At 46.6% G+C, this 26,803-nt stretch overlaps 1 protein-coding gene across 1 annotated transcript in view; it reads left to right on the top strand.

Annotated features, from left to right (window-relative positions):
• LOC105027471 (collagen alpha-1(XI) chain) overlaps positions 1 to 26,803 on the top strand; it is a 43,080-nt gene that overhangs the window by 7,529 nt on the left and 8,748 nt on the right. Inside the window, exons 2-47 of the mRNA XM_029122564.2 lie at positions 1,905 to 2,072; positions 3,090 to 3,303; positions 3,652 to 3,814; positions 5,019 to 5,141; positions 6,315 to 6,413; positions 6,602 to 6,730; positions 6,904 to 6,951; positions 7,144 to 7,185; positions 7,478 to 7,540; positions 8,144 to 8,218; positions 9,565 to 9,648; positions 9,871 to 9,927; positions 10,484 to 10,537; positions 10,789 to 10,842; positions 10,936 to 10,989; positions 11,527 to 11,580; positions 11,748 to 11,801; positions 12,025 to 12,069; positions 13,122 to 13,175; positions 13,831 to 13,875; positions 14,020 to 14,073; positions 14,255 to 14,299; positions 15,911 to 15,964; positions 16,065 to 16,109; positions 18,872 to 18,925; positions 19,019 to 19,063; positions 19,185 to 19,346; positions 19,735 to 19,788; positions 19,880 to 19,933; positions 20,634 to 20,678; positions 21,019 to 21,072; positions 21,724 to 21,768; positions 22,180 to 22,233; positions 23,546 to 23,599; positions 23,683 to 23,736; positions 23,925 to 24,032; positions 24,340 to 24,429; positions 24,581 to 24,634; positions 24,761 to 24,868; positions 25,116 to 25,223; positions 25,315 to 25,368; positions 25,549 to 25,602; positions 25,694 to 25,801; positions 25,937 to 25,990; positions 26,520 to 26,573; positions 26,659 to 26,712. Of these exons, the coding sequence (XP_028978397.1) occupies positions 1,905 to 2,072; positions 3,090 to 3,303; positions 3,652 to 3,814; positions 5,019 to 5,141; positions 6,315 to 6,413; positions 6,602 to 6,730; positions 6,904 to 6,951; positions 7,144 to 7,185; positions 7,478 to 7,540; positions 8,144 to 8,218; positions 9,565 to 9,648; positions 9,871 to 9,927; positions 10,484 to 10,537; positions 10,789 to 10,842; positions 10,936 to 10,989; positions 11,527 to 11,580; positions 11,748 to 11,801; positions 12,025 to 12,069; positions 13,122 to 13,175; positions 13,831 to 13,875; positions 14,020 to 14,073; positions 14,255 to 14,299; positions 15,911 to 15,964; positions 16,065 to 16,109; positions 18,872 to 18,925; positions 19,019 to 19,063; positions 19,185 to 19,346; positions 19,735 to 19,788; positions 19,880 to 19,933; positions 20,634 to 20,678; positions 21,019 to 21,072; positions 21,724 to 21,768; positions 22,180 to 22,233; positions 23,546 to 23,599; positions 23,683 to 23,736; positions 23,925 to 24,032; positions 24,340 to 24,429; positions 24,581 to 24,634; positions 24,761 to 24,868; positions 25,116 to 25,223; positions 25,315 to 25,368; positions 25,549 to 25,602; positions 25,694 to 25,801; positions 25,937 to 25,990; positions 26,520 to 26,573; positions 26,659 to 26,712 (3,398 nt within the window). The remainder of the gene's footprint in view (positions 1 to 1,904; positions 2,073 to 3,089; positions 3,304 to 3,651; positions 3,815 to 5,018; positions 5,142 to 6,314; positions 6,414 to 6,601; positions 6,731 to 6,903; positions 6,952 to 7,143; positions 7,186 to 7,477; positions 7,541 to 8,143; positions 8,219 to 9,564; positions 9,649 to 9,870; positions 9,928 to 10,483; positions 10,538 to 10,788; positions 10,843 to 10,935; positions 10,990 to 11,526; positions 11,581 to 11,747; positions 11,802 to 12,024; positions 12,070 to 13,121; positions 13,176 to 13,830; positions 13,876 to 14,019; positions 14,074 to 14,254; positions 14,300 to 15,910; positions 15,965 to 16,064; positions 16,110 to 18,871; positions 18,926 to 19,018; positions 19,064 to 19,184; positions 19,347 to 19,734; positions 19,789 to 19,879; positions 19,934 to 20,633; positions 20,679 to 21,018; positions 21,073 to 21,723; positions 21,769 to 22,179; positions 22,234 to 23,545; positions 23,600 to 23,682; positions 23,737 to 23,924; positions 24,033 to 24,339; positions 24,430 to 24,580; positions 24,635 to 24,760; positions 24,869 to 25,115; positions 25,224 to 25,314; positions 25,369 to 25,548; positions 25,603 to 25,693; positions 25,802 to 25,936; positions 25,991 to 26,519; positions 26,574 to 26,658; positions 26,713 to 26,803) is intronic.

Raw genomic sequence — 26,803 nt, 5'->3', positions numbered from 1 at the left:
TTGGTTGGTGCTCCAACTGCTACGATCCCATCCTGGTGTGATCTCAGACTACAACGATCCCATCCTGGTGTGATCTCAGACTACAACGATCCCATCCTAGTGTGATCTCAGACTGCAACGATCTCAGTGTACAATGATCTCTGAATACTGTGATATCAGTGTACAATGATCTCAGAATACTGTGATCTCGTGTTAATCTGGGGATAGATCTAAATTATGTGGTTGTGTTCTTAGTCAGGAAGACAGGTAGACAGACAAATAGACAGGCAGACAGACAAATACAGCCCCGGAAAAAATTAAGAGACCACTGCACCTTGTTCTTTCCTTTCCAAGAAAGTTGAAAAGGAAGGTTTTGAGAGAGGAAGAGAAGCGTCCAATTTGCAGTGATGTCTTAATTTGAACCCTTCTGTTCCTCACTCAAAACCTTACTATTCGTTTGTCAGCAGACATTCAGACAAACTGACTGAATATACTTGTGCAGGTATGTTAACAGTGTAAAAGTGGGCACTTGTGCATGTGTTAGTCATGTGCGCACGTGTTAGTTGTGTGTGTGTGTGTTTCAAGGTGCACGGCAGATGGAAGGCTTACATAAGGAGTCACCAGTAGAGACATGTCCTCCGTCTGTGTCTGTCTATCGCATACACTCCTTCACTCTCTCTCCCTCTCTCTCTCTCTTTCTTTCCTCTCCCCCTCTCTCTCTCTTTCTTTCCTCTCCTCTCTCTGTCTCTCTTTCTTTCCTCTCCCTCTCTCTCTCTCTCTCTTTCTTTCCTCTCCCTCTCTCCCTCTCTCTCTTTCTTTCCTCTCCCTCTCTCTCTCTCTTTCTTTCCTCTCCCTCTCTCTCTCGTTCTTTCCTCTCCCTCTCTCTCTGTTTCTCTCCTCATCTGTTTGTCCTTAGTGCATATTATTATCCACACTCATCTGTTATTGGTTTCTTCATTCACTCTCTCTCACACACACTCTTTCTCCGTGTGTGTGTGTGTGTGTTTTTCTTGAGTGTGGACTGACATCAGACTTCAGAGAAAACGTTGTCTTCAACATATCGGAATGTTGCCATCGGCTACGGCGTTCACTCCGTTACCATGGCGTCACAGGTTGAATGAACATAGCGAAAGCTCTCCAGTACCATTCAAACCATGATATGCGCTGGATTGTACACAGCCCCATGTTGTGCATAGTTATGGTTAAGACCTGAACCTGTACACCGCTACACATGTGAGGCAAGATCATTTAAAGGTGGCTCGTTTTGACCTTTGACCCATTTGTTGACCAGGCCTCTGCTGTCCCAGCTGCTGGAGTATCTGTGGAGTATCTGTGGAGTATCTGTGGTTCATGTGATAGCTGAACAGCCTCGATCCTCAGTGCAAAGCTGCTGTACTGATATGCGTTAGATGGGGCCATGTTTACAGGCTGACAGTGTGTGGCCTTCAGCATTCACAATCTAAGTGGCAAGTCTGCTCATGTGTGTGTGTGTGTGTTTGTGTGTGTGAGTGTGTGGGTGGGTGGGTTTGTGTATCGGTTCATTGGTGTTGTAGTTTGAGCTACGTCTGCTCACTTTAGCTTATATCATTCATTATCTTTCAGTCTCCGTCTTGTCAGCCCTAAATCTTTAAGCTGCCAAGTTGAAATATCCGTGGAGATGTTGAGTAGAGCATTTAACCAAACCACTTCTGTATGTTTATCTAGATGGAAACCTAAAGGATGGATTTGCAGCCTTTGTTCTTCCTGTGGGAGGAGCAGGTTGACCCATCTGGATTCACTCCACCCTCAAAACAAATTCTATGTATATCTATACACATTTATCCTATCTTTAAGGACAGGAAAGTCTGGACCACATTTACAGTAAATCTATTGAACAAAACCCTCTGCTATGGTTTCTGACTGACTCCTCCCTTTACCCTCTCCAGACAATCTGGTTGACGTTCTGAGGATACTGGACCTATCAGAGGATATGGAGGGTGTGTCCCTGGAGGCGGGGCTGTGCACAAGTAGAGTAGGAAGAGAAGAGACGGACATCTCCCTGAAGATCAACAAGAAGATACAACTCAGTGTCCCTACGAAACAGCTGTTTCCAGGTAGAAGACATACATATTCACACACGCACGCACACACACACACACACAGAGTGGTGATAATAGTGATCAGTAGTGTTGAGGATGATATTGCTGAAGGCAGTAATAATGATGATGTTGATGATGATGATAATGATGATAGTAGTAATAATAAGGATGAGGATGATGATGATGATAATGATGATAGTAGTTATAATGAATATGTTGATGATGATAATGATGATAGTAGTTATAATGAATATGTTGATGATGATAATGATGATAGTAGTTATAAAGATTTTGATGATGATAATGATGATAGTAGTAATAATGATGATGGTAATGATGATAGTCATTATAATGACAATGATGATAATGATGATAGTAGTAATAATGATGATGGTAATGATGATAGTCATTATAATGACAATGATGATAATGATGATAGTAGTAATAATGATGATGGTAATGATGATAGTCATTATAATGACAATGATGATAGTAGTAATAATGATGTTGGTGATGATGATAGTCATTATAATGACAATGATGATAATGATGATAGTAGTAATAATGATGATTTTGATGATAAGGATGATAGTCATTATAAAGATGAGGTTGATGATGATGATAGTAATAATACTGATGTTGATGTAGATGATGATGGTGAGAATGATGATAGTAGTTATAATGATGATGTTGTTAATGACAATGACGATAGACAATGATAATGTTGGTAACGATAATAGTACTTATAATGATGATGTTAAGGATGATGATGATGATAGTAGTTATAATGATGATGTTGATAATGATGATTGTTGTTATAAGGATGATGATGATGATAATCTTGATAATGATCATTACAATGAAGATGATAGCAGTTGTAATGATGATGATGATAATGATAGTAGTTTTAATGATGTTGATGATAATGATGATAGTAGTTATAATAATGAAGATGATAAGATTGGTGATGAAGATGCCAACTCCTGGAACGAGTGTCTGAGATGATCAGAAACACTGACTGCCTCTCTGTAGAGGGCCTGTTCCCGGTGGATTTCTCCGTTCTGGCCACGGTGCGAGCGCGGCGAGGTGCCCAGGTCTTCCTGCTGTCACTGTACGACACCCAGGGGACCCAACAGCTGGGCCTGGAGGTGGGGCGCTCCCCCGTCTTTCTGTACGAGGACCAGCACGGCCGGCCCCCTCCGGAACTGTACCCCACCTTCAGGAAGATTAACCTGGCTGACGGCAAGTAGGTGGCACCGAGCAGCTCGCCACACCGACACGCCTCCAGGAAGGTTACTCAAACAGACGTGTTTAACGCTCCTGTTTTTTACAGCTGTGGTTGTCACCAAGTGTTTACACAGATACCCAGACTAAAACCACAATGTTCAAACAGCGAGTTGTTGAATCACATTAAACTGGCTGACGACAACAAGATTGCTCTCATTACCACACTGACCTATTTCTACCTCTCTTTTTATTCATCTCTTGCCCTCTTGCTCTCTTTTCCTCCCTCTCACTCACTCTCTTTCTCTGATTCTCCTCTCTTCCTCCCTCCATCCCTCTTTCCTTTGTTCTCTCTCTCTTTCTCTCCCAGGTGGCATAGGATAGCGTACAGTGTGGAAGGCCAGTTCGTAACTTTGTATTTAGACTGTAAGAAAGTGGAGAGCCTGGAGCTGCAGAGAGGTCATGACCCTGAGGTCAGCACAGACGGGGTCACTGTGTTTGGGACTAGACTTCTGGACGATGAGGTCTTCGAGGTATGGCTGTGCGTTTGTGGTTATGTGTGCATTTTCAAAGTAAGAGTGTGGATTGCATTTGTGTTTGGAATGTGTTTTTGTCCGTTTGCTCCCATTTCACTGACCAGGTGGAAACTGAACATCAGAACAGAATCAGAACAGAATAGAATGGGAATTTTGGTTAAGAGGTTATGTTAAACAGTTACATGTTAGCTCTTAGCCTCAGGTTGGGTTTTTGGGGTTAAGGTTATGGGTAAGGATACGATAAATAGGATTTTGATTGTTAATACATTTTTGTGTCCTCACGATGATAGAGATTTCTGTTCATACTTTTCTTCTCTGGTTTTGTGTGTGGAATGACTTAATGTTTGTCGTTGCTTGTTCTGTGTAAAAATAAGGAGAAACACTTCTCGCTGACTCTCTCATTCACTCAGACCTGTTACCACTCTTGCTTTCGATAAGAGCTTCTGCTAAATAAAAACACTATGACTGAAACACTCACCCTAACCACAGTACCCACACACCTGATGAGCTCTATCTCTCTAGCGCCCCCTCATGTGGTCATTGATGTGTATTACACCCTCTCCACGCTAAATCTGACATCACATGGAATTTTGAATTACAGTTTCTCATTTTACACAAGCGTTTTTTGGAACTGTGGTGTAGCATAACAATGGCAGAACAATGGTAATACATACTTGAATACAATTGCAGAATGTCTGGTTAATTTCCTGAATTGCATATCATTCAGACCCTCTTTTGCAACACTTTAAAGCAGTGTTTCCCAATCCTGGTCCTTGTGACCCAAAGGGGTGCACATTTTAGTTTTTGCCCTACCACTCACGCACCTGTTTTACATGTTGCCCTACCACTTACACATAGGTTGACATAATCAACCTATCATCAGGTCTTTCATTTGAATCAGGTGTGTGAGTGCTAGGGCAAAAACAAAAACATGCACCCCTTTGGGTCCCCAGGACCAAGATTGGGAAACACTGCTTTAAAGGGATAGTTACTCCAAAACTCTCTTTCATGGGCCTGTGGTTGGTGTTGAAGTCTGTATAGAGGACCTGTAAATATGGGAGTTGTAGTTTTAGTGGACCTTCATTCTGTCTCACCGGCTGTCATGGTCATTTCCCATGTCATCACCGAACATGTCGCTACCAAGAGACGCCACGTGGTGTGTGTGCGTGCGTTGTTTTCATGGGCGAGTGTGTGTCCACAGGGAGACATCCAACAGCTGTTGATCATACCCGACCCGAGAGCTGCAGAGACCTACTGTCAAGATTACATTCCCGACTGCCACGCCCTCTTGCCCTACGACAGCCTGACACGAGAAACCGAGGAGGTGAGTGCCTTTTACACAGCCTATCAGGAGTCAGATCGGTGATGCTGATTCACGTCAAGACCACGCCGATCAGGTGACATTGGTCGGCGTGACACTAGAGTTTAAAACAATGTTTAAATCAGTTTCACACACTTTATCACTCTATTTGTCACCCACTTTGACTCTCTTTTTGCTTGTGTGTTTGCTATGTTTTTGAAACTATTTGAAAATCTCCAGAAAATGTTGTTCAAACGACTTCGATGGACATTTAATCTTCAGTAAATGTCCATTGTTAGGTGGTGGCTGTGGCAAGGTCTGGCTTGAAGCAATTGACATATGTGAAGGACAGTGGTCATATTGATAGTATTGAACTAAAAACTGTTCTGTCTTTTAAGTGGTCATTTCCAGAACATTAAAAACAAACTGAATACTGTTCTGTTCAGACAATGATTTTTCACAAGCCATCCATGTTCCAGAGTTCATAGTCAAGATTCTGCATTCTAGTGTTCCAAGTGCCAGTGTTCTGTTTACTAGTGTTCCATGTGCCAGTGTTCTATTTACTAGTGTTCTGTGTGCTAGTGTTCCAAGTGCCAGTGTTCTGTTTACTAGTGTTCCATGTGCCAGTGTTCCATGTGCCAGTGTTCTGTTTACTAGTGTTCCATGTGCCAGTGTTCTGTTTACTAGTGTTCCATGTGCCAGTGTTCTGTTTACTAGTGTTCCGTCTGCCAGTGATCTGTTTACTAGTGTTCCAAGTGCCAGTGTTCTGTTTACTAGTGTTCCGTGTGCCAGTGTTCTATTTACTAGTGTTCCGTGTGCCAGTGTTACATTTGCCAGTGTTCTGTTTACTAGTGTTCCGTGTGCCAGTGTTACATTTGCCAGTGTTCTGTTTACTAGTGTTCCGTCTGCCAGTGTTCTGTTTACTAGTGTTCCGTGTGCCAGTGTTCCATGTGCCAGTGTTTTGTTTACTAGTGTTCCGTGTGCCAGTGTTCCATGTGCCAGTGTTTTGTTTACTAGTGTTCCATGTGCCAGTGTTCCAAGTGCCAGTGTTCTGTTTACTAGTGTTCCGTCTGCCAGTGTTCCAAGTGCTGGTGTTTTGTTCACCAGTGTTCTGTGAGCCTGTGTTCTATTATGTTTGCTTTACCTCCTGGCATGCACCAACATTTCTGAACAGTTTATGTGTGTGTGTGTGTGTAGGAGGTGAAGCCTTTCAGGAGACCCAGGGTGGAAGAGTTTGATGAGATTGACTATGATCTCTCAATGGTTACCATAGCGCCTAACATCACGGAGTATGAGGTGAGAGGTGAAAGAGTTCCTCCAGTTAAACTGACAGCTGAACATGTTTGTTACCATGACAGTCATACATTCTGGGCGTGTGTGTGTCTGTGTGTGTCTGTGTGTGTCTGTGTGTGTCTATGTGTGTCTGTGTGTGTCTGTGTGTGTCTGTGTATGTCTATGTGTGTCTATGTGTGTGTGTGTGACAGATCATCGAGTATGAAGACTATGACAATGGGACAGATGAGTACCATGTCAGAGAGTACGAATACGAGGAAGAATTTGGCGATCGCTACGGATTGGCTGAGAGAGAGGGGGTGGACACATGGAATGGACAGGTACTTCCCAGACTGCACTGCGTCTCTGTCAACACCTCAACACTTAGAAATACCTCACAAGTTTACCTCACAAATTTTTTTTGTGTGCCTGTGTGTGTGTGTGTCTGTGTATCTCTGTTTCGGGTGTGTTTGTGTGTGTGTGTGTGTGTGTCTCTGTGTGTTTCCTCCACCAGGAAAGAACAGAGAAAGGAGAGAAAGGAGAACCTGCCTACCTCGGAGCAGTGAGTATACACACACAGATGTGCACACACACAAACACACACACACACACACACACACAGATGTGCACACACACACACACACACATACACACAGATGTGCACACACACACACACACACACACACACACAGATGCAAACATGCACACGTACACAAACACAAAAACCGGTATGGTAATTCTGTGGCTCTTGCAGGGCACCTATTTCACCGGACCAGTGGGTCTTCCAGGACCAGCGGTAAGTCTGTTTTATACTATATATACAGAATATATACACAATATATTATACTAAATATACACAATATATACACAATATATTATGCTAAATATACAGAATATATACACAATATATTATACTATATATACACCATATATTATACTATATATACAGAATATATACCTACTTTAGTCAGTCAGTCAGTCAGTAAATCCCTGTTGTGGTTCCCCAGTTCTACTCTGTACTCTACTGTGTATTCTAATCCATACTCTACTGTATATTCTACTCTGTTCTCTACTATGCTATCCTCAAGGGTGAACCAGGACCACAGGGGCCCACGGGACTGGTGGGACCTCGAGGAGACCTGGGAGAACTGGTAAGTGACGCACTCATACCGTCGCCTACCTCCTGATAGTGACGCACTCACACCGTCACCTACCTCCTGATAGTGACGCACTCACACCGTCACCTACCTCCTGATAGTGACGCACTCACACCGTCACCTACCTCCTGATAGTGACGCACTCCCACCGTCACCTACCTCCTGATAGTGACGCACTCACACCGTCACCTACCTCCTGATAGTGACGCACTCCCACCGTCACCTACCTCCTGATAGTGACGCACTCACACCATCACCTACCTCCTGATAGTGACGCACTCACACCGTCACCTACCTCCTGATAGTGATGCACTCACACCGTCACCTACCTCCTGGTTTAGGCTCTTATATTTCTGAGATTAAGGTCAGGGCCTATGTTTTTGAGCATTAGGGTTACAGTCTTTTGTTTTGGGGGTTTGGTGTAGGGTCTTCTATCTCGGGAGTGTCCATCCTCCATCCTGATTTGGTAGATTATTATTATTTTTTTTACTTTGACATCCCCAGATTATGATTGGGAGAGGAACCAACCTTCTCGTTCTCTTTTTCTCTCTCTCTGTCTCTCTCTCTCTCTCTCTCTCTCTCTCTCTCTATCTATAGGGTCCTTCAGGTCGGCCAGGTCTCAACGGGGCTGATGGGATACCAGGTCCTCCAGGAAACATTCTGATAGTGCCAGTAAGACTTCTGCTGTTCCAAGTGAAATGTAGTCTGTTTGGTTGAGGTTATTGTGAAATGTAGTCTGTTAAGATGAGGTTATTGTGAAATGTAGTCTGTTAGGATGAGGTTATTGTGAAATGTAGTCGGTTAGGATGAGTTTATTGTGAAATGTAGTCTGTGAGGATGAGGTTATTGTGAAATGTAGTCTGTTAGGATGAGGTTATTGTAAAATGTAGTCTTTTAGGATGAGGTTATTGTAAAATGTAGTCTGTTAGGATGAGATTACTGTGAAATCTAGTCTGTTAGGATGAGGTCATCCTACCGGTCAATTTTCCTTCCTACCCTCACCTATGGTCATGAAAGTTGGGTCATGACCGAAAGAACGAGATCATGAGTACAAGCGGCTGAAATGGGTTTTCTCAGAAGGGTGGCTGTCTTCTCGCTTAGGAACTTGGAGTAGAGCCGCTGCTCCTTTGCGTCGAAAGGAGCCAGTTGAAGTGGTTCGGGCATCTGGTAAGGATGCCCCCAGGACGTCTCCCTAGGGAGGTGTTCCAGGCACGTCCAGCTGGGAGGAGACCTCGGGGTAGGCCCAGGACTAGGTGGAGAGATTAAATTTCGACACTGGCCTGGGAACGCCTCGGGATCCCCCAGTCAGAGCTGGCAAATGTGGCTCGGGAAAGGGAAGTTTGGGGTCCCCTGCTGGAGCTGCTGCCCCCGCGACCCGGATAAGCGGATGAAGATGAGATGAGATGATGAGATGAGAAAAGCTCCTCTGATGTAGAACTGGAGTCAACAGATAAACCCCTTTCCCATAATCACTGAAAGTACTGGCCTACATTATCAGACTTTCTGCAGCGTGTCAGGCTGGGTGTCTGTATTCTGCAGTGTGTCAGGCTGGGTGTCTGTATTCTGCAGTGTGTCAGGCTGGGTGTCTGTATTCTGCAGTGTGTCAGGCTGGGTGTCTGTATTCTGCAGCGTGTCAGGCTGGGTGTCTGTATTCTGCAGTGTGTCAGGCTGGGTGTCTGTATTCTGCAGCGTGTCAGGCTGGGTGTCTGTATTCTGCAGTGTGTCAGGCTGGGTGTCTGTATTCTGCAGTGTGTCAGGCTGGGTGTCTTTATTCTGCAGTGTGTCAGGCTGGGTGTCTGTATAAGTACAGTTTGACAACGTCCAATGGAAAAAAGCCTTAATAAAATACACTTGACTGTCTGAAGACATACTTATGATCCTGCCGTCATCATGCCTGTAGTTACTTGGTCCAGCCACCAGGAGGGGTTCTGAGACCAAGTGTCTCATGCCAGCCCGATAAAAAGCCACTTACAGGTGTTTGTTTGTGTGTGTGTGTGTGTGTGTGTGTGTGTGTGCAGTTTCAGGCTGGTGGTAAACAGCTAACAGGACCAGTGGTATCGGCCCAGGAGGCTCAGGCTCAGGCCATCCTACAGCAGACCAAGGTATGGACCACAACCCTAATGTGACCACAGCACTACCAAAACACAACCATGACACAACCACAACCTGACTGCAATACGACCACAAGATGTTGTAACAATGTGGTTATAGATATAGGTAGCAAGTGTGCATGAAAAGATAAAGCAAAGCGATGAATGTTGGTTCTGTTGTTCAGGCTCCACTGAGAGCCCTTTACTCATGGCAACGGGTCTCTTTCTCTCCAGCTTTCTATGAAGGGACCCCCTGGGTCATTGGGTCTTAGAGGTCGTCCAGGACCACTGGTAAGGACACACTCCCAAACCCAGCTGGCATGTCCAGCACGTGTGGCGCCACTGTCTAAGTCATGAACTGTTCTTCAGGGTTGTTGAGGGCCAGTGCGATACCTACTGGGCAAAATACTTTTTTAAAATCTAATGTATTTTCCAAAAAATGTTTACCAGATAGACGTCTTTTCAGTGTATTTTCAACCAGAAAGACATATTCTCAATGTATTTTCAACCAGAAAGACGTATTTTCAGTGTATTTTCAACCAGAAAGACGTCTTTTCAGGGTATTTTCAACCAGAAAGACGTCTTTTCAGTGTATTGTCAACCAGAAAGACATATTTTCAATGTATTTTCAACCAGAAAGATGTCTTTTCCGTATATTTTCCACCAGTATGTCTTGTGCTGCTAGGGTACACTCACAAAGCAACCGCTGAGCTGGGTACGCCATCCTGGGTACGCTGCGACCCTTCTGTGGCCTGATTCAGATGTTCAAGGCTCTGGCGAGGCACGGCTGGGACTCAAGCCTGCAAGACGGTACATCCTGATTCACGTCTGACCTCTCTGTTTCCAGGGCAACCCGGGACCACCAGGGCTGAAGGGAGAGGCTGGCGAGCTGGGGCCGGCAGTGAGTCATAACGATCAGACAACACAGCCACCTCTCTGATGCAATCTTACAACCGCCACTCCGTGTTTCTCTAACGTTTGTGCCTCTGTCCTTCTCGTCTCCTGTTTGGAACTTCCTCTTCCGTGTTCCTCTCAATCCCCTCCCTTAACCCCCGCCCTTATATTTCTTCGTTTCATACCTCCTCTCTCTTTCTCTTCTGCCTCTCTCTCTCCTCCTCCTGCCCCCCCCCCCCCCCCCCCCCCCCCCCCCAGGGACCCAGAGGGATCTTAGGTCCACCAGGAATGAATGGGAAGCAAGGAAAGAAGGTGAGACCGACGAACCAGCCTGTTTGGTGTTGAAGAATAAACTGTGAACGTAGTGTTCCTCCATATAAGAACTGCACTGTGTTTGTGTTTTAGGGACGAGCAGGGACGGATGGGAACCGGGGTGCTCCAGGAGAGACAGGTGGAAAGGTGAGAAAGGGCAACACTGATTGGTCATGGTCAGTGCTGATTGGCTAAAGGCCAGTTCTTGGTCAGTGCTGATTGGCTAAAGGCCAGTTCCTGGTCAGTGCTGATTGGCTAAAGGTCAGTCCTTGGTCAGTGCTGATTGGCTAAAAGACAGTTCTTGGTCAGTGCTGATTGGCTAAAGGCCAGTTCCTGGTCAGTGCTGATTGGCTAAAGGCCAGTTCATGGTCAGTGCTGATTGGCTAAAGTTCATGGTCAGCATGGTCAGGTTAACTCCTGCCGCAGCTCCTTAAAGCTAGACATTAGAGAGGAATTGGATTACAATATTTTCTGTTTTCTCTCCCTCCCTCTGTCTAGGTCTTTCTCCCTCTCAGTGTTTCACACAACCAAGTTCAGGGTTTATTGTCATTAAATACAAATTGGTCATATTTCTGGAGCAGGATAGTGAACAGATTCCATCCACATCTCAGCCCCTTCCACTATCCCCTGTGTTTCTACCTCTCTCTCACTCTTCATTGTTGTCCGTCTCTGTCTGTCCCTCAGGGGGACAGGGGCTTTGATGGCCTCCCAGGTCTACCGGGCCACAAAGGCCACAGGGTGAGTGTTAACTTCAGATCACTGATGGCAGGAGGTGTTTGGTTATTATATTATCCAGTGAAAGTATTACTTTGATAGGTTAACTCATATATGACTCATGTCTGTATTGTGTTTATGTCTGTGTGTTATGTCTGTTTTGTTGTGTGTGACTGTGTGTGTGTTCTCAGGGGGAGACGGGAAAACCCGGGCCTCATGGTACTGTCGGGATTCCAGGAGAGAGGGTAAGACTGAGACTGTCTGATGGTGCGACTGTTTGGATGGTGAGACTGTTTGGATGGTGAGACTGTTTGGATGGTGAGACTGTTTGGATGGTGAGACTGTCTGATGGTGCGACTGTCTGATGGTGCGACTGTCTGATGGTGAGACCTTTTGTGTGTGACACAGACACAGTTTGTGTAAGAGTGTGTTTGTTTATGTGTGTATTTATTGACTTGTGTGTTTCAGGGTTCAGAAGGACAACCAGGACCAAGAGGACAGCCAGGTGATGCTGTGAGTATTTTCCCACACACACACACACACACACATTGGTAGAATGAAGTGCCCAGGTAGAGATGTAGCATTTGATCAGAACTTGAAGGTTGGGAGGGCCCATTCCGCTTCCAGCTCTGAAGACAATCAGGATGCTATTTTTGTGGATGGAAGCTTCAACTGGAAGCCAGTGCAGGTGAAGTAGCGGGGGCCTTGGAAATGTTGGCAGAAGCAGGGAGCTACTTGAGAGAGTCTTGCAGTAGGAATATGACAAGAACGGAAAGTTTGGCAGGCCTTTCCCAGGAGGAAGAGCCTCTCTCTCTTGTTGAGGTTGAGCTTGAGGTGGTTGGCCAAGAGGTCAGTCAGGCCCGCAGAGATGCGTGCCACCACCTGGGGGTCACAAGGTGAGAGGTAGTTGAAGTTCATCGCCATTGCAGTGACAGGAAAGAACATGTGGTAGGAGGGACCTGATGGGTAGGATGCAGCCCAAGTCGTTGGAGAAGAGGATCTCATGGCTCACAGGGTCAGAGGCCATGGAAAGATCTAGAGAAATCTAAAGATCAAATCTAGAGAGTTTGTTTGGGCTGTGTGGAGTGCCTCTGTCACACAGAGAAGATCAGCGTTGGTCAAGTGACCAGTCTTGAAGGGCCAAGGAGGATGTTCTGAGAATGATAACAGGAGAGTCATTCAGAAACAGCATGCTAAAGTGTTTCGACAGAGAAAAACTCTGGCCATCTTGAAGCCCAGTGGCGAGGGAGGGGTCAAAGACAGGTGAGGAATGGGAGGACATTGTCTGCGGAGGGGAGGAGGGGATGAGGTTGAGGGGATGAGGTTGTCAGGACATCACTTGAGGGATGGCAGACAAAGGGTTAGTAGATCTGTGGGCGTGGGATCTGTGGGCGGAGTAAATGTGGAGCAGATTTTGCCCACCTTCTTTTTTAAGGAATGGCTCAGAAAATCGTCCACAGATGAAGGATAAACATAAAATGCATACAAACACTGGCATTCATCCAGTGCTGGTTATAATCCAGTGCCGCTGTGAGATTGTGGACTTGTGAATTTTTGACTTGCAGGGTTCCAGGGGGTTGAATGGGCCGAGGGGTCTTCCTGGTCCGCCAGGTCAGCCTGTGAGTATGACCTTTCACCTTAGCTCCTTCAGCCTTTGGCCCAACACTCATCTATGTTGTTATCCAAGAGCCAAAATGAATCAATCTGCAACCTAAATGTCACTCTGTTCCCTAAGGGCCATAACTACATCAGAAGCCGTAACACTTACCACCCTGTAGCACTAACACTTTTTACCTGAAGCTCAAATGCTTGTAACCTTGTAACCTAAATTCTGACCTCAACTCCAGCTTGTTTCCACTTGCTCTTTTGGTAATGACTCAACTGTTGACACCACTTTACAATGTGTTGACATCGTAGAATGGATTCTTATCAGGTTGAGATAGATTACATCTCCCTGTCTCCCAATATCACACTTTTGAACATGATATTTGTGTGTCTGACAGGTGTTGGCTGCAATTGCTTTAAACACACAAACACCCAGCTTTGTCTTATATGTGGATATTTATTGAGAAGACAAGACCAGTGAGAATCTACAATTAGTTTAGTATGTGTTCTTCCAAGTCTTTTCAGTTGAGAATAACAGTTGTCTCTCTTCTTTCGTCTTTGCTCCTCTTTTTATCTCTTGAGTTATTTTCTATTCTTTTCTTCTCCTGTCTCTTCCCAAACTTCCTACTCTGTGCTCTTCTTCCCTCTCTTTGTCTTCCCGTCTATCAGGGCATCCGTGGAGTGGATGGAATTCAAGGTTCTAAAGGGAACTTGGTGGGTATGATGTCTGCGGCATTCTAGAACGCTAACTATTAGTTCTGGAACCATCTGATTAAATAAACCAGGTTCAGCATAACGGGTGACTGGACCAGATGTGTTTCAGAATGGTATCTGTAATGTGTTTTACTCTCACCACAGGGGCCTTCCGGCGAAATGGGAGCGTCTGGGCAGCAAGGAAACCCTGGTTTTGAGGTTAAAACCAATTCACACACTCACACACTCGCACACACATGCATGTTTTACTTTAATGGTGAGGACTGGCAATTTAGGTACTTTATGTAACTCATAAACCTTACCATAACCCTAACCTTAGCCTGTACCTATGATAGTAAAACAAGCCCCAACTCTTTCTCTCTGTCTCTGTCCTTCACAGGGCTTCCCTGGAGCACAGGGCCTGGTCGGCTTACCAGGAGAAAAGGTACGTCTCACTAAAGGTGTCTGTTGTGATAGACTCACCCACCCTGTCAGAGCCTTTCCAGCCAAGGCTAAACGACACGTTTATCCTTCTTTCACATTCTCATTTTGTCCCACCCTCTCTGTCTTCATCACCGCTCCGTCCTTGTCCCTCCTCCTCTCTCCTCATCACCCCCCGTCTCTGTTCCTCCTCTCTCCTCATCACCGCTCCGTCCTTGTCCCTCCTCCTCTCTCCTCATCACCCCCCGTCTCTGTTCCTCCTCTCTCCTCATCACCGCTCCGTCCTTGTCCCTCCTCCTCTCTCCTCATCACCCCCTGTCTCTGTCCCTCCTCTCTCCTCATCACCCCCTGTCTCTGTCCCTCCTCTCTCCTCATCACCCCCCGTCTCTGTCCCTCCTCTCTCCTCATCACCCCCGTCTCTGTCCCTCCTCTCTCCTCATCACCGCTCCGTCCTTGTCCCTCCTCCTCTCTCCTCATCACCGCTCCGTCCTTGTCCCTCCTCCTCTCTCCTCATCACCCCCTGTCTCTGTCCCTCCTCTCTCCTCATCACCCCCTGTCTCTGTCCCTCCTCTCTCCTCATCACCCCCCGTCTCTGTCCCTCCTCTCTCCTCATCACCCCCGTCTCTGTCCCTCCTCTCTCCTCATCACCGCTCCGTCCTTGTCCCTCCTCCTCTCTCCTCATCACCCCCCATCTCTGTCCCTCTTTATATCTCCTCATCACCGCCCCGTCTCTGTTCCTCCTCTCTCCTCATCACCGCCCCATCTCTGTCCCTTCTCCTCTCTCCTCATGACCCCCGTCTCTGTCCCTCCTCTCTCTCCTCATCACCCCCCGTCTCTGTCCCTCCTCTCTCTCCTCATCACCCCCCGTCTCTGTCCCTCCTCTCTCTCCTCCTCACCCCCGTCTCTGTCCCTCCTCTCTCTCCTCATCACCCCCCGTCTCTGTCCCTCCTCTCTCTCCTCCTGACCCCCGTCTCTGTCCCTCCTCTCTCTCCTCATGACCCCCGTCTCTGTCCCTCCTCTCTTTCCTCATCACCCCCCGTCTCTGTCCCTCTTTATCTCTCCTCATCACCCCCCGTCTCTGTCCCTCCTCTCTCTCCTCATGACCCTCGTCTCTGTCCCTCCTCTCTCTCCTCATCACCCCCGTCTCTGTCCCTCCTCTCTCTCCTCATCACCCCCCGTCTCTGTCCCTCCTCTCTCTCCTCATGACCCCCGTCTCTGTCCCTCCTCTCTCTCCTCATCACCCCCCGTCTCTGTCCCTCCTCTCTCTCCTCATCACCCCCCGTCTCTGTCCCTCCTCTCTCTCCTCATCACCCCCCGTCTCTGTCCCTCCTCTCTCTCCTCATGACCCCCGTCTCTGTCCCTCCTCTCTCTCCTCATGACCCCCGTCTCTGTCCCTCCTCTCTCTCCTCATCACCCCCCGTCTCTGTCCCTCCTCTCTCTCCTCATCACCCCCCGTCTCTGTCCCTCCTCTCTCTCCTCATCACCCCCCGTCTCTGTCCCTCTTTATCTCTCCTCATCACCCCCCGTCTCTGTCCCTCTTTATCTCTCCTCATGACCCCTGTCTCTGTCCCTTCTCCTCTTGCTGGCTCACCTGTCCTCTCCTTTTTTCTCCCAGGGCCCCCAAGGGAAAAAAGGCTTACAGGGACTACCTGGGAATGATGGTCCAGCAGTAAGCATCACACACACACAGACACACATACATACACACACACACACACACACAGACACACACACACATCACCACCATCATCTTGTCCTTCTGTTCACAGGGTCATCCAGGACGGGAGGGGACACCAGGAGAAAAGGGACTTCCGGTGAGTCTGTTTGTCTGTTTATGTGTTTATGTGTTTGTCTGTTTATGTGTTTGTCTGGTTTTGTGTTTGTCTGTTTATGTGTTTGTCTGTTTATGTGTTTGTTTGTTTATGTGTTTGTGTGTTTGTGTGTTTATGTGTTTATGTGTTTATGTGTTTATGTGTTTGTGTGTTTGTGTGTTTATGTGTTTATGTGTTTGTGTGTTTGTGTGTTTGTGTGTTTGTGTGTTTATGTGTTTGTGTTTATGTGTTTATGTTTGTGTAACTAGTCAAACCGTGACTCCTGCACTGCACCCCCTAACGTAATCACAGTGTAGTCTGTCGTCCGTGTTTTTAATGACATATACTTCACATCAGCGGAAACGGCTGTTCTGTCAACCTGGTTCCCGTTGAGACAAGACAAAGGCACAGCACACATTCCTATTCAGTCAGAGGAGCCTGGTTCAGTGGTGATAATGATTGGTTTTCTAGCCCAATAAGCCAGGCTCTGTGTTTGCATGGAGACCTGAGGGATTTGCAGATTCTGGAAGTGTCTGTAAAGCAGAGCGAACAAGCTTCCTGAAGAGCAGCCTGAACCTGAGCTACTTGTGTCCTTTCAGTGTAGAGTTAAAATAAAATGTCATCTATTTGAATAAATATGTATTTTTTTTAAACAATCAATTAATTAGCTTTATTTTATAATGCCCCTTTTACTTCAACAGTCGCAAACTGCTTTTACGGGCAGCCAGTCAGAAACCCCAAAGACCATGCAACAACACGATTTGATGAACAGCGTCTAGGAAAACAATGATTAAATACCTACTGGGCTTTCTAGTTCTAAATAACTACTGGGCTTCCTAGTTCTAAATACCTACTGGGGTCCCTAGTACTAAATACCTACTGGGGTCCCTAGTACTAAATACCTACTGGGCTTCCTAGTTCTAAATACCTACTGGGGTCCCTAGTTCTAAATACCTACTGGGGTCCCTAGTTCTAAATACCTACTGGGGTCCCTAGTACTAAATACCTACTGGAGTTTCAGTACTAAATACCTACTGGGGTCCCTAGTACTAAATACCTACCGGGGTCCCTAGTACTAAATACCTACTGGGCTTCCTAGTTCTAAATACCTACTGGGGTCCCTAGTTCTAAATACCTACTGGGATCCCTAGTACTAAATACCTACTGGGGTTTCAGTACTAAATACCTTCTGGGGTACCTAGTACTAAATACCTACCGGGGTCCCTAGTACTAAATACCTACTGGGGTTTCAGTACTAAATACCTACTGGGGTCCCAAGTACTAAATACCTACCGGGGTCCCTAGTACTAAATACCTACTGGGGTCCCAAGTACTAAATATCTACTGGGGTCCCTAGTACTAAATACCTACTGGGGTTTCAGTACTAAATACCTACTGGGGTCCCTAGTACTAAATACCTACTGGGGTTTCAGTACTAAATACCTACTGGGGTCCCTAGTACTAAATACCTACTGGGGTCCCTAGTACTAAATACCTACTGGGGTCCCTAATACTAAATACCTACTGGGGTCCCTAGTACTAAATACCTACTGGGGTCCCTAGTACTAAATACCTACTGGGCTTCCTAGTTCTAAATACCTACTGGGGTCCCTAGTTCTAAATACCTACTGGGGTCCCTAGTACTAAATACCTACTCGGGTTTCAGTACTAAATACCTTCTGGGGTACCTAGTACTAAATACCTACCGGGGTCCCTAGTACTAAATACCTACAGGGGTTTCAGTACTAAATACCTACTGGGGTCCCAATTACTAAATACCTACCGGGGTCCCTAATACTAAATACCTACTGGGGTCCCAAGTACTAAATACCTACTGGGGTCCCTAGTACTAAATACCTACTGGGGTTTCAGTACTAAATACCTACTGGGGTCCCTAGTACTAAATACCTACTGGGGTTTCAGTACTAAATACCTACTGGGGTCCCTAGTACTAAATACCTACCGGGGTCCCTAGTACTAAATACCTACTGGGGTCCCTAATACTAAATACCTACTGGGGTCCCTAGTACTAAATACCTACTGGGCTTCTTAGTTCTAAATACCTACTGGGGTCCCTAGTTCTAAATACCTACTGGGGTCTCTAGTTCTAAATACCTACTGGCGTCCCTAGTACTAAATACCTACTGGGGTCCCTAGTACTAAATACCTACTGGGGTCTCTTGTTCTAAATACCTACTGAGTTCCCTAGTACTAAATGCCTCCTGGGGTCTCTTGTTCTAAATACCTACTGAGTTCCCTAGTACTAAATGCCTCCTGGGGTCTCTTGTACTAAATGCCTACTGGGGTCTCTCGTTCTAAATACCTACTGAGTTCCCTAGTACTAAATGCCTCCTGGGGTCTCTTGTACTAAATGCCTACTGGGGTCTCTTGTTCTAAATACCTACTGAGTTCCCTAGTACTAAATGCCTCCTGGGGTCTCTTGTACTAAATGCCTACTGGGGTCTCTCGTACTAAATACCTACTGGGGTCTCTAGTACTAAATACCTACTGGGGTCTCTTGTTCTAAATACCTACTGAGTTCCCTAGTACTAAATGCCTCCTGGGGTCTCTCGTACTAAATACCTACTGGGGTCTCTAGTTCTAAATACCTACTGGGGTCTCTTGTTCTAAATACCTACTGAGTTCCCTAGTACTAAATGCCTCCTGGGGTCTCTCGTACTAAATACCTACTGGGGTCTCTAGTACTAAATACCTACTGGGGTCTCTAGTTCTAAATACGTGTGTGTGTGTGTGTGTGTGTGTAGGGCCCAATAGGAGTCCAGGGACCTGTTGGATATCCAGGGTCAAGAGGAGTGAAGGTACATGTTAAATCCATGTGTTCCATTCTGTATATTCAAATTCTACATCTCTGGGTTCCATGTGATGTGTTCTGTGTTCTCTGTGTTCCTCAGGGAGCGGATGGAATCAGAGGACTGAAAGGAAGCAAAGGTGAAAAGGTAAGTGGGACAATGTTCTGAGGTCTATGAGTTCTGTTCTCTGTGTGTTCTCCAGGCATACGCAATGTTGCATGTGTTCTACCAATGTTCTACCGATCTGTGTGTATGTTTCATGCTCTAGGGTGAGGACGGGTTCCCTGGCTCTAAAGGAGAGATGGGGGTGAAGGGGGATGTTGGGGATAACGGAGTTCCGGGGTCCAGAGGGGAGGACGGACCAGAGGGACCTAAAGGTCAGGATGGGCCCCTGGGGGAGGCTGGAGCTGTCGGCATCGCTGGAGAAAAGGTATGTGCTAAACAGATCTGTGTGTGTGTGTGTGTATGTGTCAGACGTGTGTAGGTGTGTGTGTGTCAGGTGTGTGTGTGTATGTGTGTGTTTAGGTGTTTGCGTATTTCAGGTGTGTGTCAACATATACACCATACTTATTCACTTTTTCTGTTCTCTCTCACTCTGTCTCTCTCTCACTCTCTCTCTCTCTCTCACTCTCTCTCTCTCACTCTCTCTCTCTCGCTCACTCTCTCACTCTGTCTCTCTCACTCTGTCTCTTTCACTCTCTCTCTGTCTCTCTCTGTCTCTCTCTCACTCTGTCTCTCTCTCACTCTGTCTCTCTCTGTCTCTCACTCTGTCTCTCTCTGTCTCTCACTCTGTCTCTCTCTCTCTGTCTTTCTCTCAGGGTAAACTGGGAGTTCCAGGGTTGCCAGGGTATCCAGGCAGACAAGGTCCTAAGGTGAGAAAGCTTTTAACAAAAAAAAGGAGGACAAACAGCAAAACACATTTATAAAGCTGTGGTAATATCTGTTTGTGTTTGTTCTCACCAGGGTTCAGACGGTTTCCCGGGCTCCCTCGGAGCGCTTGGTGAGAAGGGGAAGAGGGTCAGTACCCCCTCCTGTCTAATTGCTTAAATACACCACTTGTATTACATGAAGTGACTATTGTAATTATGTTGGTTGTCACTTAACAACCAGCCGCCCAGGGATTTGTGGTATTCAAAGATCTCACAGGGCGTCACACAGCGGTGTGGCGCCATCTTCAGGACAAAAGCCTTCAGGATTGTCCATTGCCTAACGCTGGCTGAAATTACATAAATCAAAGACAATGCATCTATAAATAATGTAAATCATTTTTACATTATTGGATACACAAGTCATAGTTTTGGACGGTTTGATGAAAGCTAGCATGATGTGCTGAGCTTTCTAATGTACATAGCTGATCAAAGGTAGCGTTAGGGAGATGTAGATTTACAGAGTGACTTCGGGTAACACTGCAGTCGCTCTGAATTCAGCGGCGACATGACTACAATGTCATGCTGAGTAAAACAAGTTATGTGGCAGTAAATCTGGTGACTTACTGCACCTCCTCAGGTGATAATGGAAGTTATTGTCATTTTACCGGTCAGAAATGTGTTGAAACAAAATGTATTTAGTTCATGTTGTTTCGCTATGTGACGGGAACAGCCTGACTCTGTATTTCAGCAAAACAATTATTATTTTCAAGTATGTGATATATTTTGTATCCATGGTAACGGTCTGTTCCGCTTTCTCTACCTGTCAACCAATTGGACTGGAACCACAGGGTCCGGGTGGAGAAGCAGGGGCTGCTGGACAGAGGGGTCCAAACGTGAGTTCTGTGTGTCCGTGTGTGTGTTTGTGTGTGTGTGTGTGTGTGTGTTTCGTACGTTCTGATGTACCAGGCCAAATGTTAATTTTTTTTGTTTCTGCCTGGCTATGTGCATCTGTGCGTGCGATGCGTTTATGTGACCGTGTGTGTGTCCTTGTGTGTGTGTCTGCTGATGCGTGTGTGTGTGTCTGCTGATGTGTGTGTTGGTGTGTGTGTGTGTGTGACCGTGTGACCGTGTGTGTGTGTGTGTGACCGTGTGTGTGTATGTGACCGTGTGTGTGTGTATGTGACCGTGTGTTTATGTGACCGTGTGTGTGTGTGTGTGTGTGTGTGTCAACAGGGTGCGCGTGGAGCCCGGGGTGCCAAGGGACCTACAGGAAAGACAGGGGGAAAGGTCAGAGTTCAATCTATTCCCTCCTTGATGGCCCCCAGCTACCTTTTAAAGAGCAGAACTTATGAACTAGTATGAACTTATGAACTTTATAGTACTCTGAGTAGGTAACTGCATGTAGGGTTTGACATCAGTCTCACTAGTACAGAGTAATGTTATGGTATGCTATAATACAGTATTTTAGAAATAATCATATCCTTTGATGTTCAGAACTTGCTGGTTCTCAATAAACACAATATTTTAGAAGTAGTAATATAAAGCACAGTATTCAAGACAATATACTGTGGTATAGAGTACAGTATTCTAGCATAAATAATGTATAGTAGCCTAGAAGGAGTAGTGTGAAGTTCAGTATTGAAGAAGTAATAGCATAATGTACAGTATTATATGTAAGAGCTGAACACCCCTGGTGTACAGTTTTATATGTAAGAGCTGAACACCCCTGGTGTACAGTATAATATGTAAGAGCTGAACACCCCTGGTGTACGGTATTATATGTAAGAGCTGAACACCCCTGGTGTAAGGTTTTATATGTAAGAGCTGAACACCCCTGGTGTATGGTATTATATGTAAGAGCTGAACACCCCTGGTCTAGACATTGTATTCTGTAATCTGTTTCTAAGGGATTATTTTCATCCTGGTTGTGTTTCACAGGGTTCATCAGGACATGACGGACCATCTGGACCAACGGGAGACGTGGTAAGGACAGGACACGGTTGGTTGGTTGAGTGGGTTGAGGTTGGTTGGTTGAGTGGGTTGTGGTTGGTTGGTTGAGTGGGTTGAGGTTGGTTGGTTGTGTGGGTTGAGGTTGGTTGGTTGTGTGGATTGAGGTTGGTTGGTTGAGTGGATTGAGTTTGGTTGGTTGAGTGGGCTGAGGTAGGTTGGTTGAGCGGGTTGTGGTTGGTTGATTGTGTGGGGTGAGGTTGGTTGTGTGGGGTGAGGTGAGTTGGTTGTGTGGGGTGAGGTGAGTTGGTTGTGTGGGGTGAGGTCGGTTGGTTGTTTGTGTGGGGTGAGGTTGGTTGTGTGGGGTGAGGTTGGTTGTATGGGTTGAAGTTGGTTGGTTGTGTGGGGTGAGGTTGGTTGACCAATTTACTCAATGATATCATCTAGGGACCTCAAGGCCCACAAGGACGGAACGGGGAGTCAGGCCCAAAAGGACCCAACGTGAGTAAAATCATCACTGTTGACGAAATCATCACTGTTTAGAAATGCTCTCTTAATCGACGCCACTTCCAGTAAGAGCATTCATCATCAAGACAGCTGGGTGCTAGTTACCCCAGTCTGTGCTAGTTACATCAGTCTGTGTTAGTTATAGCAGTCTGTGTTAGTTGCACCAGTCTGTGCTAGTTACATCAGTCTGTGTTAGTTGCACCAGTCTGTGTTAGTTGCCCCAGTCTGTGTTAGTTACAGCAGTCTGTGTTAGTTACAGCAGTCTGTGTTAGTTACACCAGTCTGTGCTAGTTACACCAGTCTGTGCTAGTTGCACCAGTCTGTGCTAGTTACAGCAGTCTGTGCTAGTTACAGCAGTCTGTGCTAGTTACACCAGTCTGTGCTAGTTGTACCAGTCTGTGCTAGTTACACCAGTCTGTGTTAGTTACACCGGTCTGTGCTAGTTACACCGGTCTGTGCTAGTTACACCGGTCTGTGCTAGTTGCACCGGTCTGTGCTAGTTACACCAGTCTGTGCTAGTTGCACCAGTCTGTGCTAGTTACACCGGTCTGTGTTAGTTACACCGGTCTGTGCTAGTTACTCCGGTCTGTGCTAGTTACACCGGTCTGTGCTAGTTGCACCGGTCTGTGCTAGTTACACCGGTCTGTGCTAGTTACTCCGGTCTGTGCTAGTTACTCCGGTCTGTGCTAGTTACACCGGTCTGTGCTAGTTGCACCGGTCTGTGCTAGTTACACCGGTCTGTGCTAGTTACTCCGGTCTGTGCTAGTTACACCAGTCTGTGCTAGTTACACCGGTCTGTGTTAGTTGCACCAGTCTGTGTTAGTTGCCCCAGTCTGTGTTAGTTGCCCCAGTCTGTGTTAGTTACAGCAGTCTGTGTTAGTTACACCAGTCTGTGCTAGTTACACCAGTCTGTGCTAGTTGCACCAGTCTGTGCTAATTACACCGGTCTGTGTTAGTTACACCGGTCTGTGCTAGTTACTCCGGTCTGTGCTAGTTACACCGGTCTGTGTTAGTTACACCGGTCTGTGCTAGTTACACCGGTCTGTGTTAGTTACACCGGTCTGTGTTAGTTACACCGGTCTGTGCTAGTTGCACCGGTCTGTGCTAGTTGCACCGGTCTGTGTTAGTTACACCGGTCTGAACATTGTCCACACTTGCCAGATCTTACACCACTCGGATAGGTACAGTAACCTACATCACGTGCTCTGATAATCTGTCAGTCTGTTTGCTGATGACACTGTTCAACCGGTCGTTTTCTACCAGGTCGTTTCCTCTGAGAACACTGATGTCACTTCCTGTGTTGTAGGGTCTGGCAGGGAAGAATGGACTACCGGGTCACCCAGGTCAGAGAGGGGAGCCGGTGAGTATGAGATCCGAGGTTAAAGGTCACAGGTGGTACCTCACAGGGCTAAACCGAGCCTCCATTCCTCTCCCTCTCACCAGGGTTTCCAAGGAAAGACTGGACCTCCAGGACCAGGTGGTGTGGTGGGGCCTCAGGTTAGTCTGATTGGTTGCAATGCTTGTTTTCTCAAGCCTGATAGGTTGCTCTGCTTGTTTTCTCAAGCCTGATTGGCTGTGTGCGTGTCTTCCGCTTGTCGCTTGTTTTCTGCTTGCACGCTTGTTTTCTCAAACCTGATGGGTTGTTATGCTTGTATTCTCAAACTAGTTTTTTTTTTCTTCTCCAGGGTAAATCAGGGGAGACCGGCTCCTTGGGTGACAGAGGCCACCCTGGTTCCCCAGGCGTACCCGGAGAGCAGGGTTTACCTGGAGCTGCTGGGAAGGAGGGAGCAAAGGTGATCATCATCATCGTCGTCATCATCACAGTTTCACCCAATGACGACCCGCTTCCCTGTCCTCACTCATTACAAGAATCGTCTTCACTTTCGGCTCACACGTCTTCCACCAATCAGAGCTCTTTGAGATATTTGGGGCGTGCATGTTGTCGAGGCTCTATATTATCACACTCTTTGAGCCAATCATCTGTCATTTGTGCCAGGGCGGGGCCTGTTCCGCGTTTATGTGTTGGCTAATAATTGCTGTCTGCTAGTAATTTGCTTTTTGTGAATTAACATTTTTAAATAAAGTTTGGCTGGTTTCCAGGGTGACCCAGGTGCAGCAGGGGCTCATGGGAAAGCTGGACCTCCAGGACTCAGAGGCTTCAGAGGAAGCAGAGGGGCTCCTGGGACCACGGTAACACACACACACACACACACACACACTCAATTACACTGTATATTTCCTGTGTGTGTTCAGCGTCCTGCAGGTTCTACTGTACATTGACTGTGTGTTCTCCACAGTGTTCTGCTGGTTCTACAGTACATTAAATGTGTGTTCTTCTCAGGGCCCTGCTGGTCTGAAAGGAGGTGAAGGACCAGTTGGAAAAGCAGGAGCTTTAGTGAGTCCTCTGTCTTCTCCTCTCCTCCCCTCTCACGTTCTCACTCCACAGACAGTGTATAAGATGTGTAATGCCCACATGCCTCCCTCCCTCTCTCCCTCCCTCTCTCCCTCCCTCTCTCTGCAGGGGGCCGCGGGTGAGAGGGGTCCTCCAGGGACAGCCGGTGCCATTGGTCAGCCTGGGAGGGCGGGGTCTGTGGGTGGACCTGGACCAATGGGAGAGAAGGGGGAACCGGTGGGTATCATTGCGATTGACCCACGTAGCTCGATGTTCTGAAGTTCTGTGCTGCTCAGTCGGAATGTTGAGTTCAAAGTTGGATTTTAAATTATCGAGTTCAGAGTGTGAAATTTGTTATTTAGATTTTTGAGTTCAGAGTTAGATATTCGTTATTTAGATTTTTGAGTTCAGAGTTAGATATTTGTTATTTAGAATGCTGGGTTCTGTTTTGGAGGGTTCTCAAAAAGCTCTGTCATTCGTCCAGGGAGGTGTGGGTCCCATCGGACCAGCTGGGCAGGACGGGGAACAGGGACCTCTGGGTCTACCTGGAGCAGCAGGACCCGCCGGCCCCCCAGGGGAAGATGGAGATAAGGTGCCCTGTCCCGATCTTTATTGTTGTTGTTATTGTGTGTCTGAACGTCTTCACTGAGTTTCTGTTTGCATGTCTCGTTGTCTTCGTGCAGGGAGAGACTGGAGGACCAGGACAGAAGGGCAGTAAAGGAGACAAAGGAGAATCAGTAAGTAATGCTCGTACTACACTAATACTACTCAAGCATTTCACTAATACTACATCAGTACTGCACACCGACAACGTTATACACCAGCATTACACACCAATACTAAACACGCCAGTACTAAACCCACCAGTACTACGCCCTAAATAGTGTTGTGACAAGCCTGACTTTCTTTTTCCCCAGGGGCCCCGAGGACCAACTGGCAGCCCGGGGCCAATGGGCCAGTCCGGACTCCCTGTGAGTCCCTGTGATGTTGCTCCACAGTATTGATTTCAAGATCACGTGTTATTTTAAGGAACTAGAGTAACGGTCCCCTCTCCTCTCCCAGGGAGTGGATGGGGAGGCGGGCCCTCGGGGGCAGCAGGGGATGTACGGGGCCAAAGGTGATGAGGGGCTTAGAGGCTTCAAGGGTTCCAAAGGACCCATCGGACTACAGGTAATAGGGCCCACACACACACACCGTGGTTTCATGTGGTTGATTCTTTTTGGGAGTGTTGTTGGGAACCACGCCAACCATTCATCAGTGTTACTGTATAACCTGATTCTGAACCTTGACCCGCATGTTTCCTAGGGGATGCCGGGCCTGCCGGGGGAGAAAGGAGAGAGCGGGCACGTCGGCCTGATGGTGAGGTCACATCCTGCCCTCTTTACAGTGTTTCCTGCCCTCGGGGGCAGCTTCAGATATGTGGGAAGACCCTAAATGCCCTATAGATTGCACTAGATATGACTACATGAGTTAGTAGTAGATACAGATTAATTATCACTAATATGACTGGATGTGTGAGTAGTAGATACAGATTAATTATCACTAATATGACTGGATGTGTGAGTAGTAGATACAGATTAATTATCACTAATATGACTAGATGTGTGAGTAGTAGATACAGATTAATGATCACTAATATGACTGGATGTGTGAGTAGTAGATACAGATTAATTATCACTAATATGACTGGATGTGTGAGGAGTCGATACAGATTAATTATCACTAATCTGACTGGATGTGTGAGGAGTCGATACAGACTAATGATCATTAATAGAACTTCATGTGTGAGTGTAAAAGAACAATGATGGAACTAGATGGATTCATACTGATGTAATTGATGGTGGCTTGGTTTATTGATTGATAGATACACCTGCTATCTTCCTACTAGGGTCCCCCGGGTCAGTTTGGTCCCAGAGGGTCCCAAGGACCAAGTGGAGGACAGGTGAGTGCTCGTGTGCACATCATTAATAAACACACACATTGGTCCACACGCACGCAGAACGTAATATGTCGTCTGTTTGAACCAGGGCGCCCTCGGCATGCCAGGAGGGATCGGACAACCCGGAGGAAATGGGGAAAAGGTAGAGACACTACGACAGAGAATATTCTGGAACACAATGTATTATTGTTTGGGGGGGGGGGGGGCACTGAATGTTGAATGTTGTTTTCATG

This window comes from Esox lucius, chromosome 9, assembly GCF_011004845.1.
Source record: "Esox lucius isolate fEsoLuc1 chromosome 9, fEsoLuc1.pri, whole genome shotgun sequence".
NCBI classification, from domain to species: Eukaryota; Metazoa; Chordata; class Actinopteri; order Esociformes; family Esocidae; genus Esox; species Esox lucius.
Note: the sequence above shows the minus strand (reverse complement) of the source record. Positions and strands in the feature narration are given on the sequence as shown.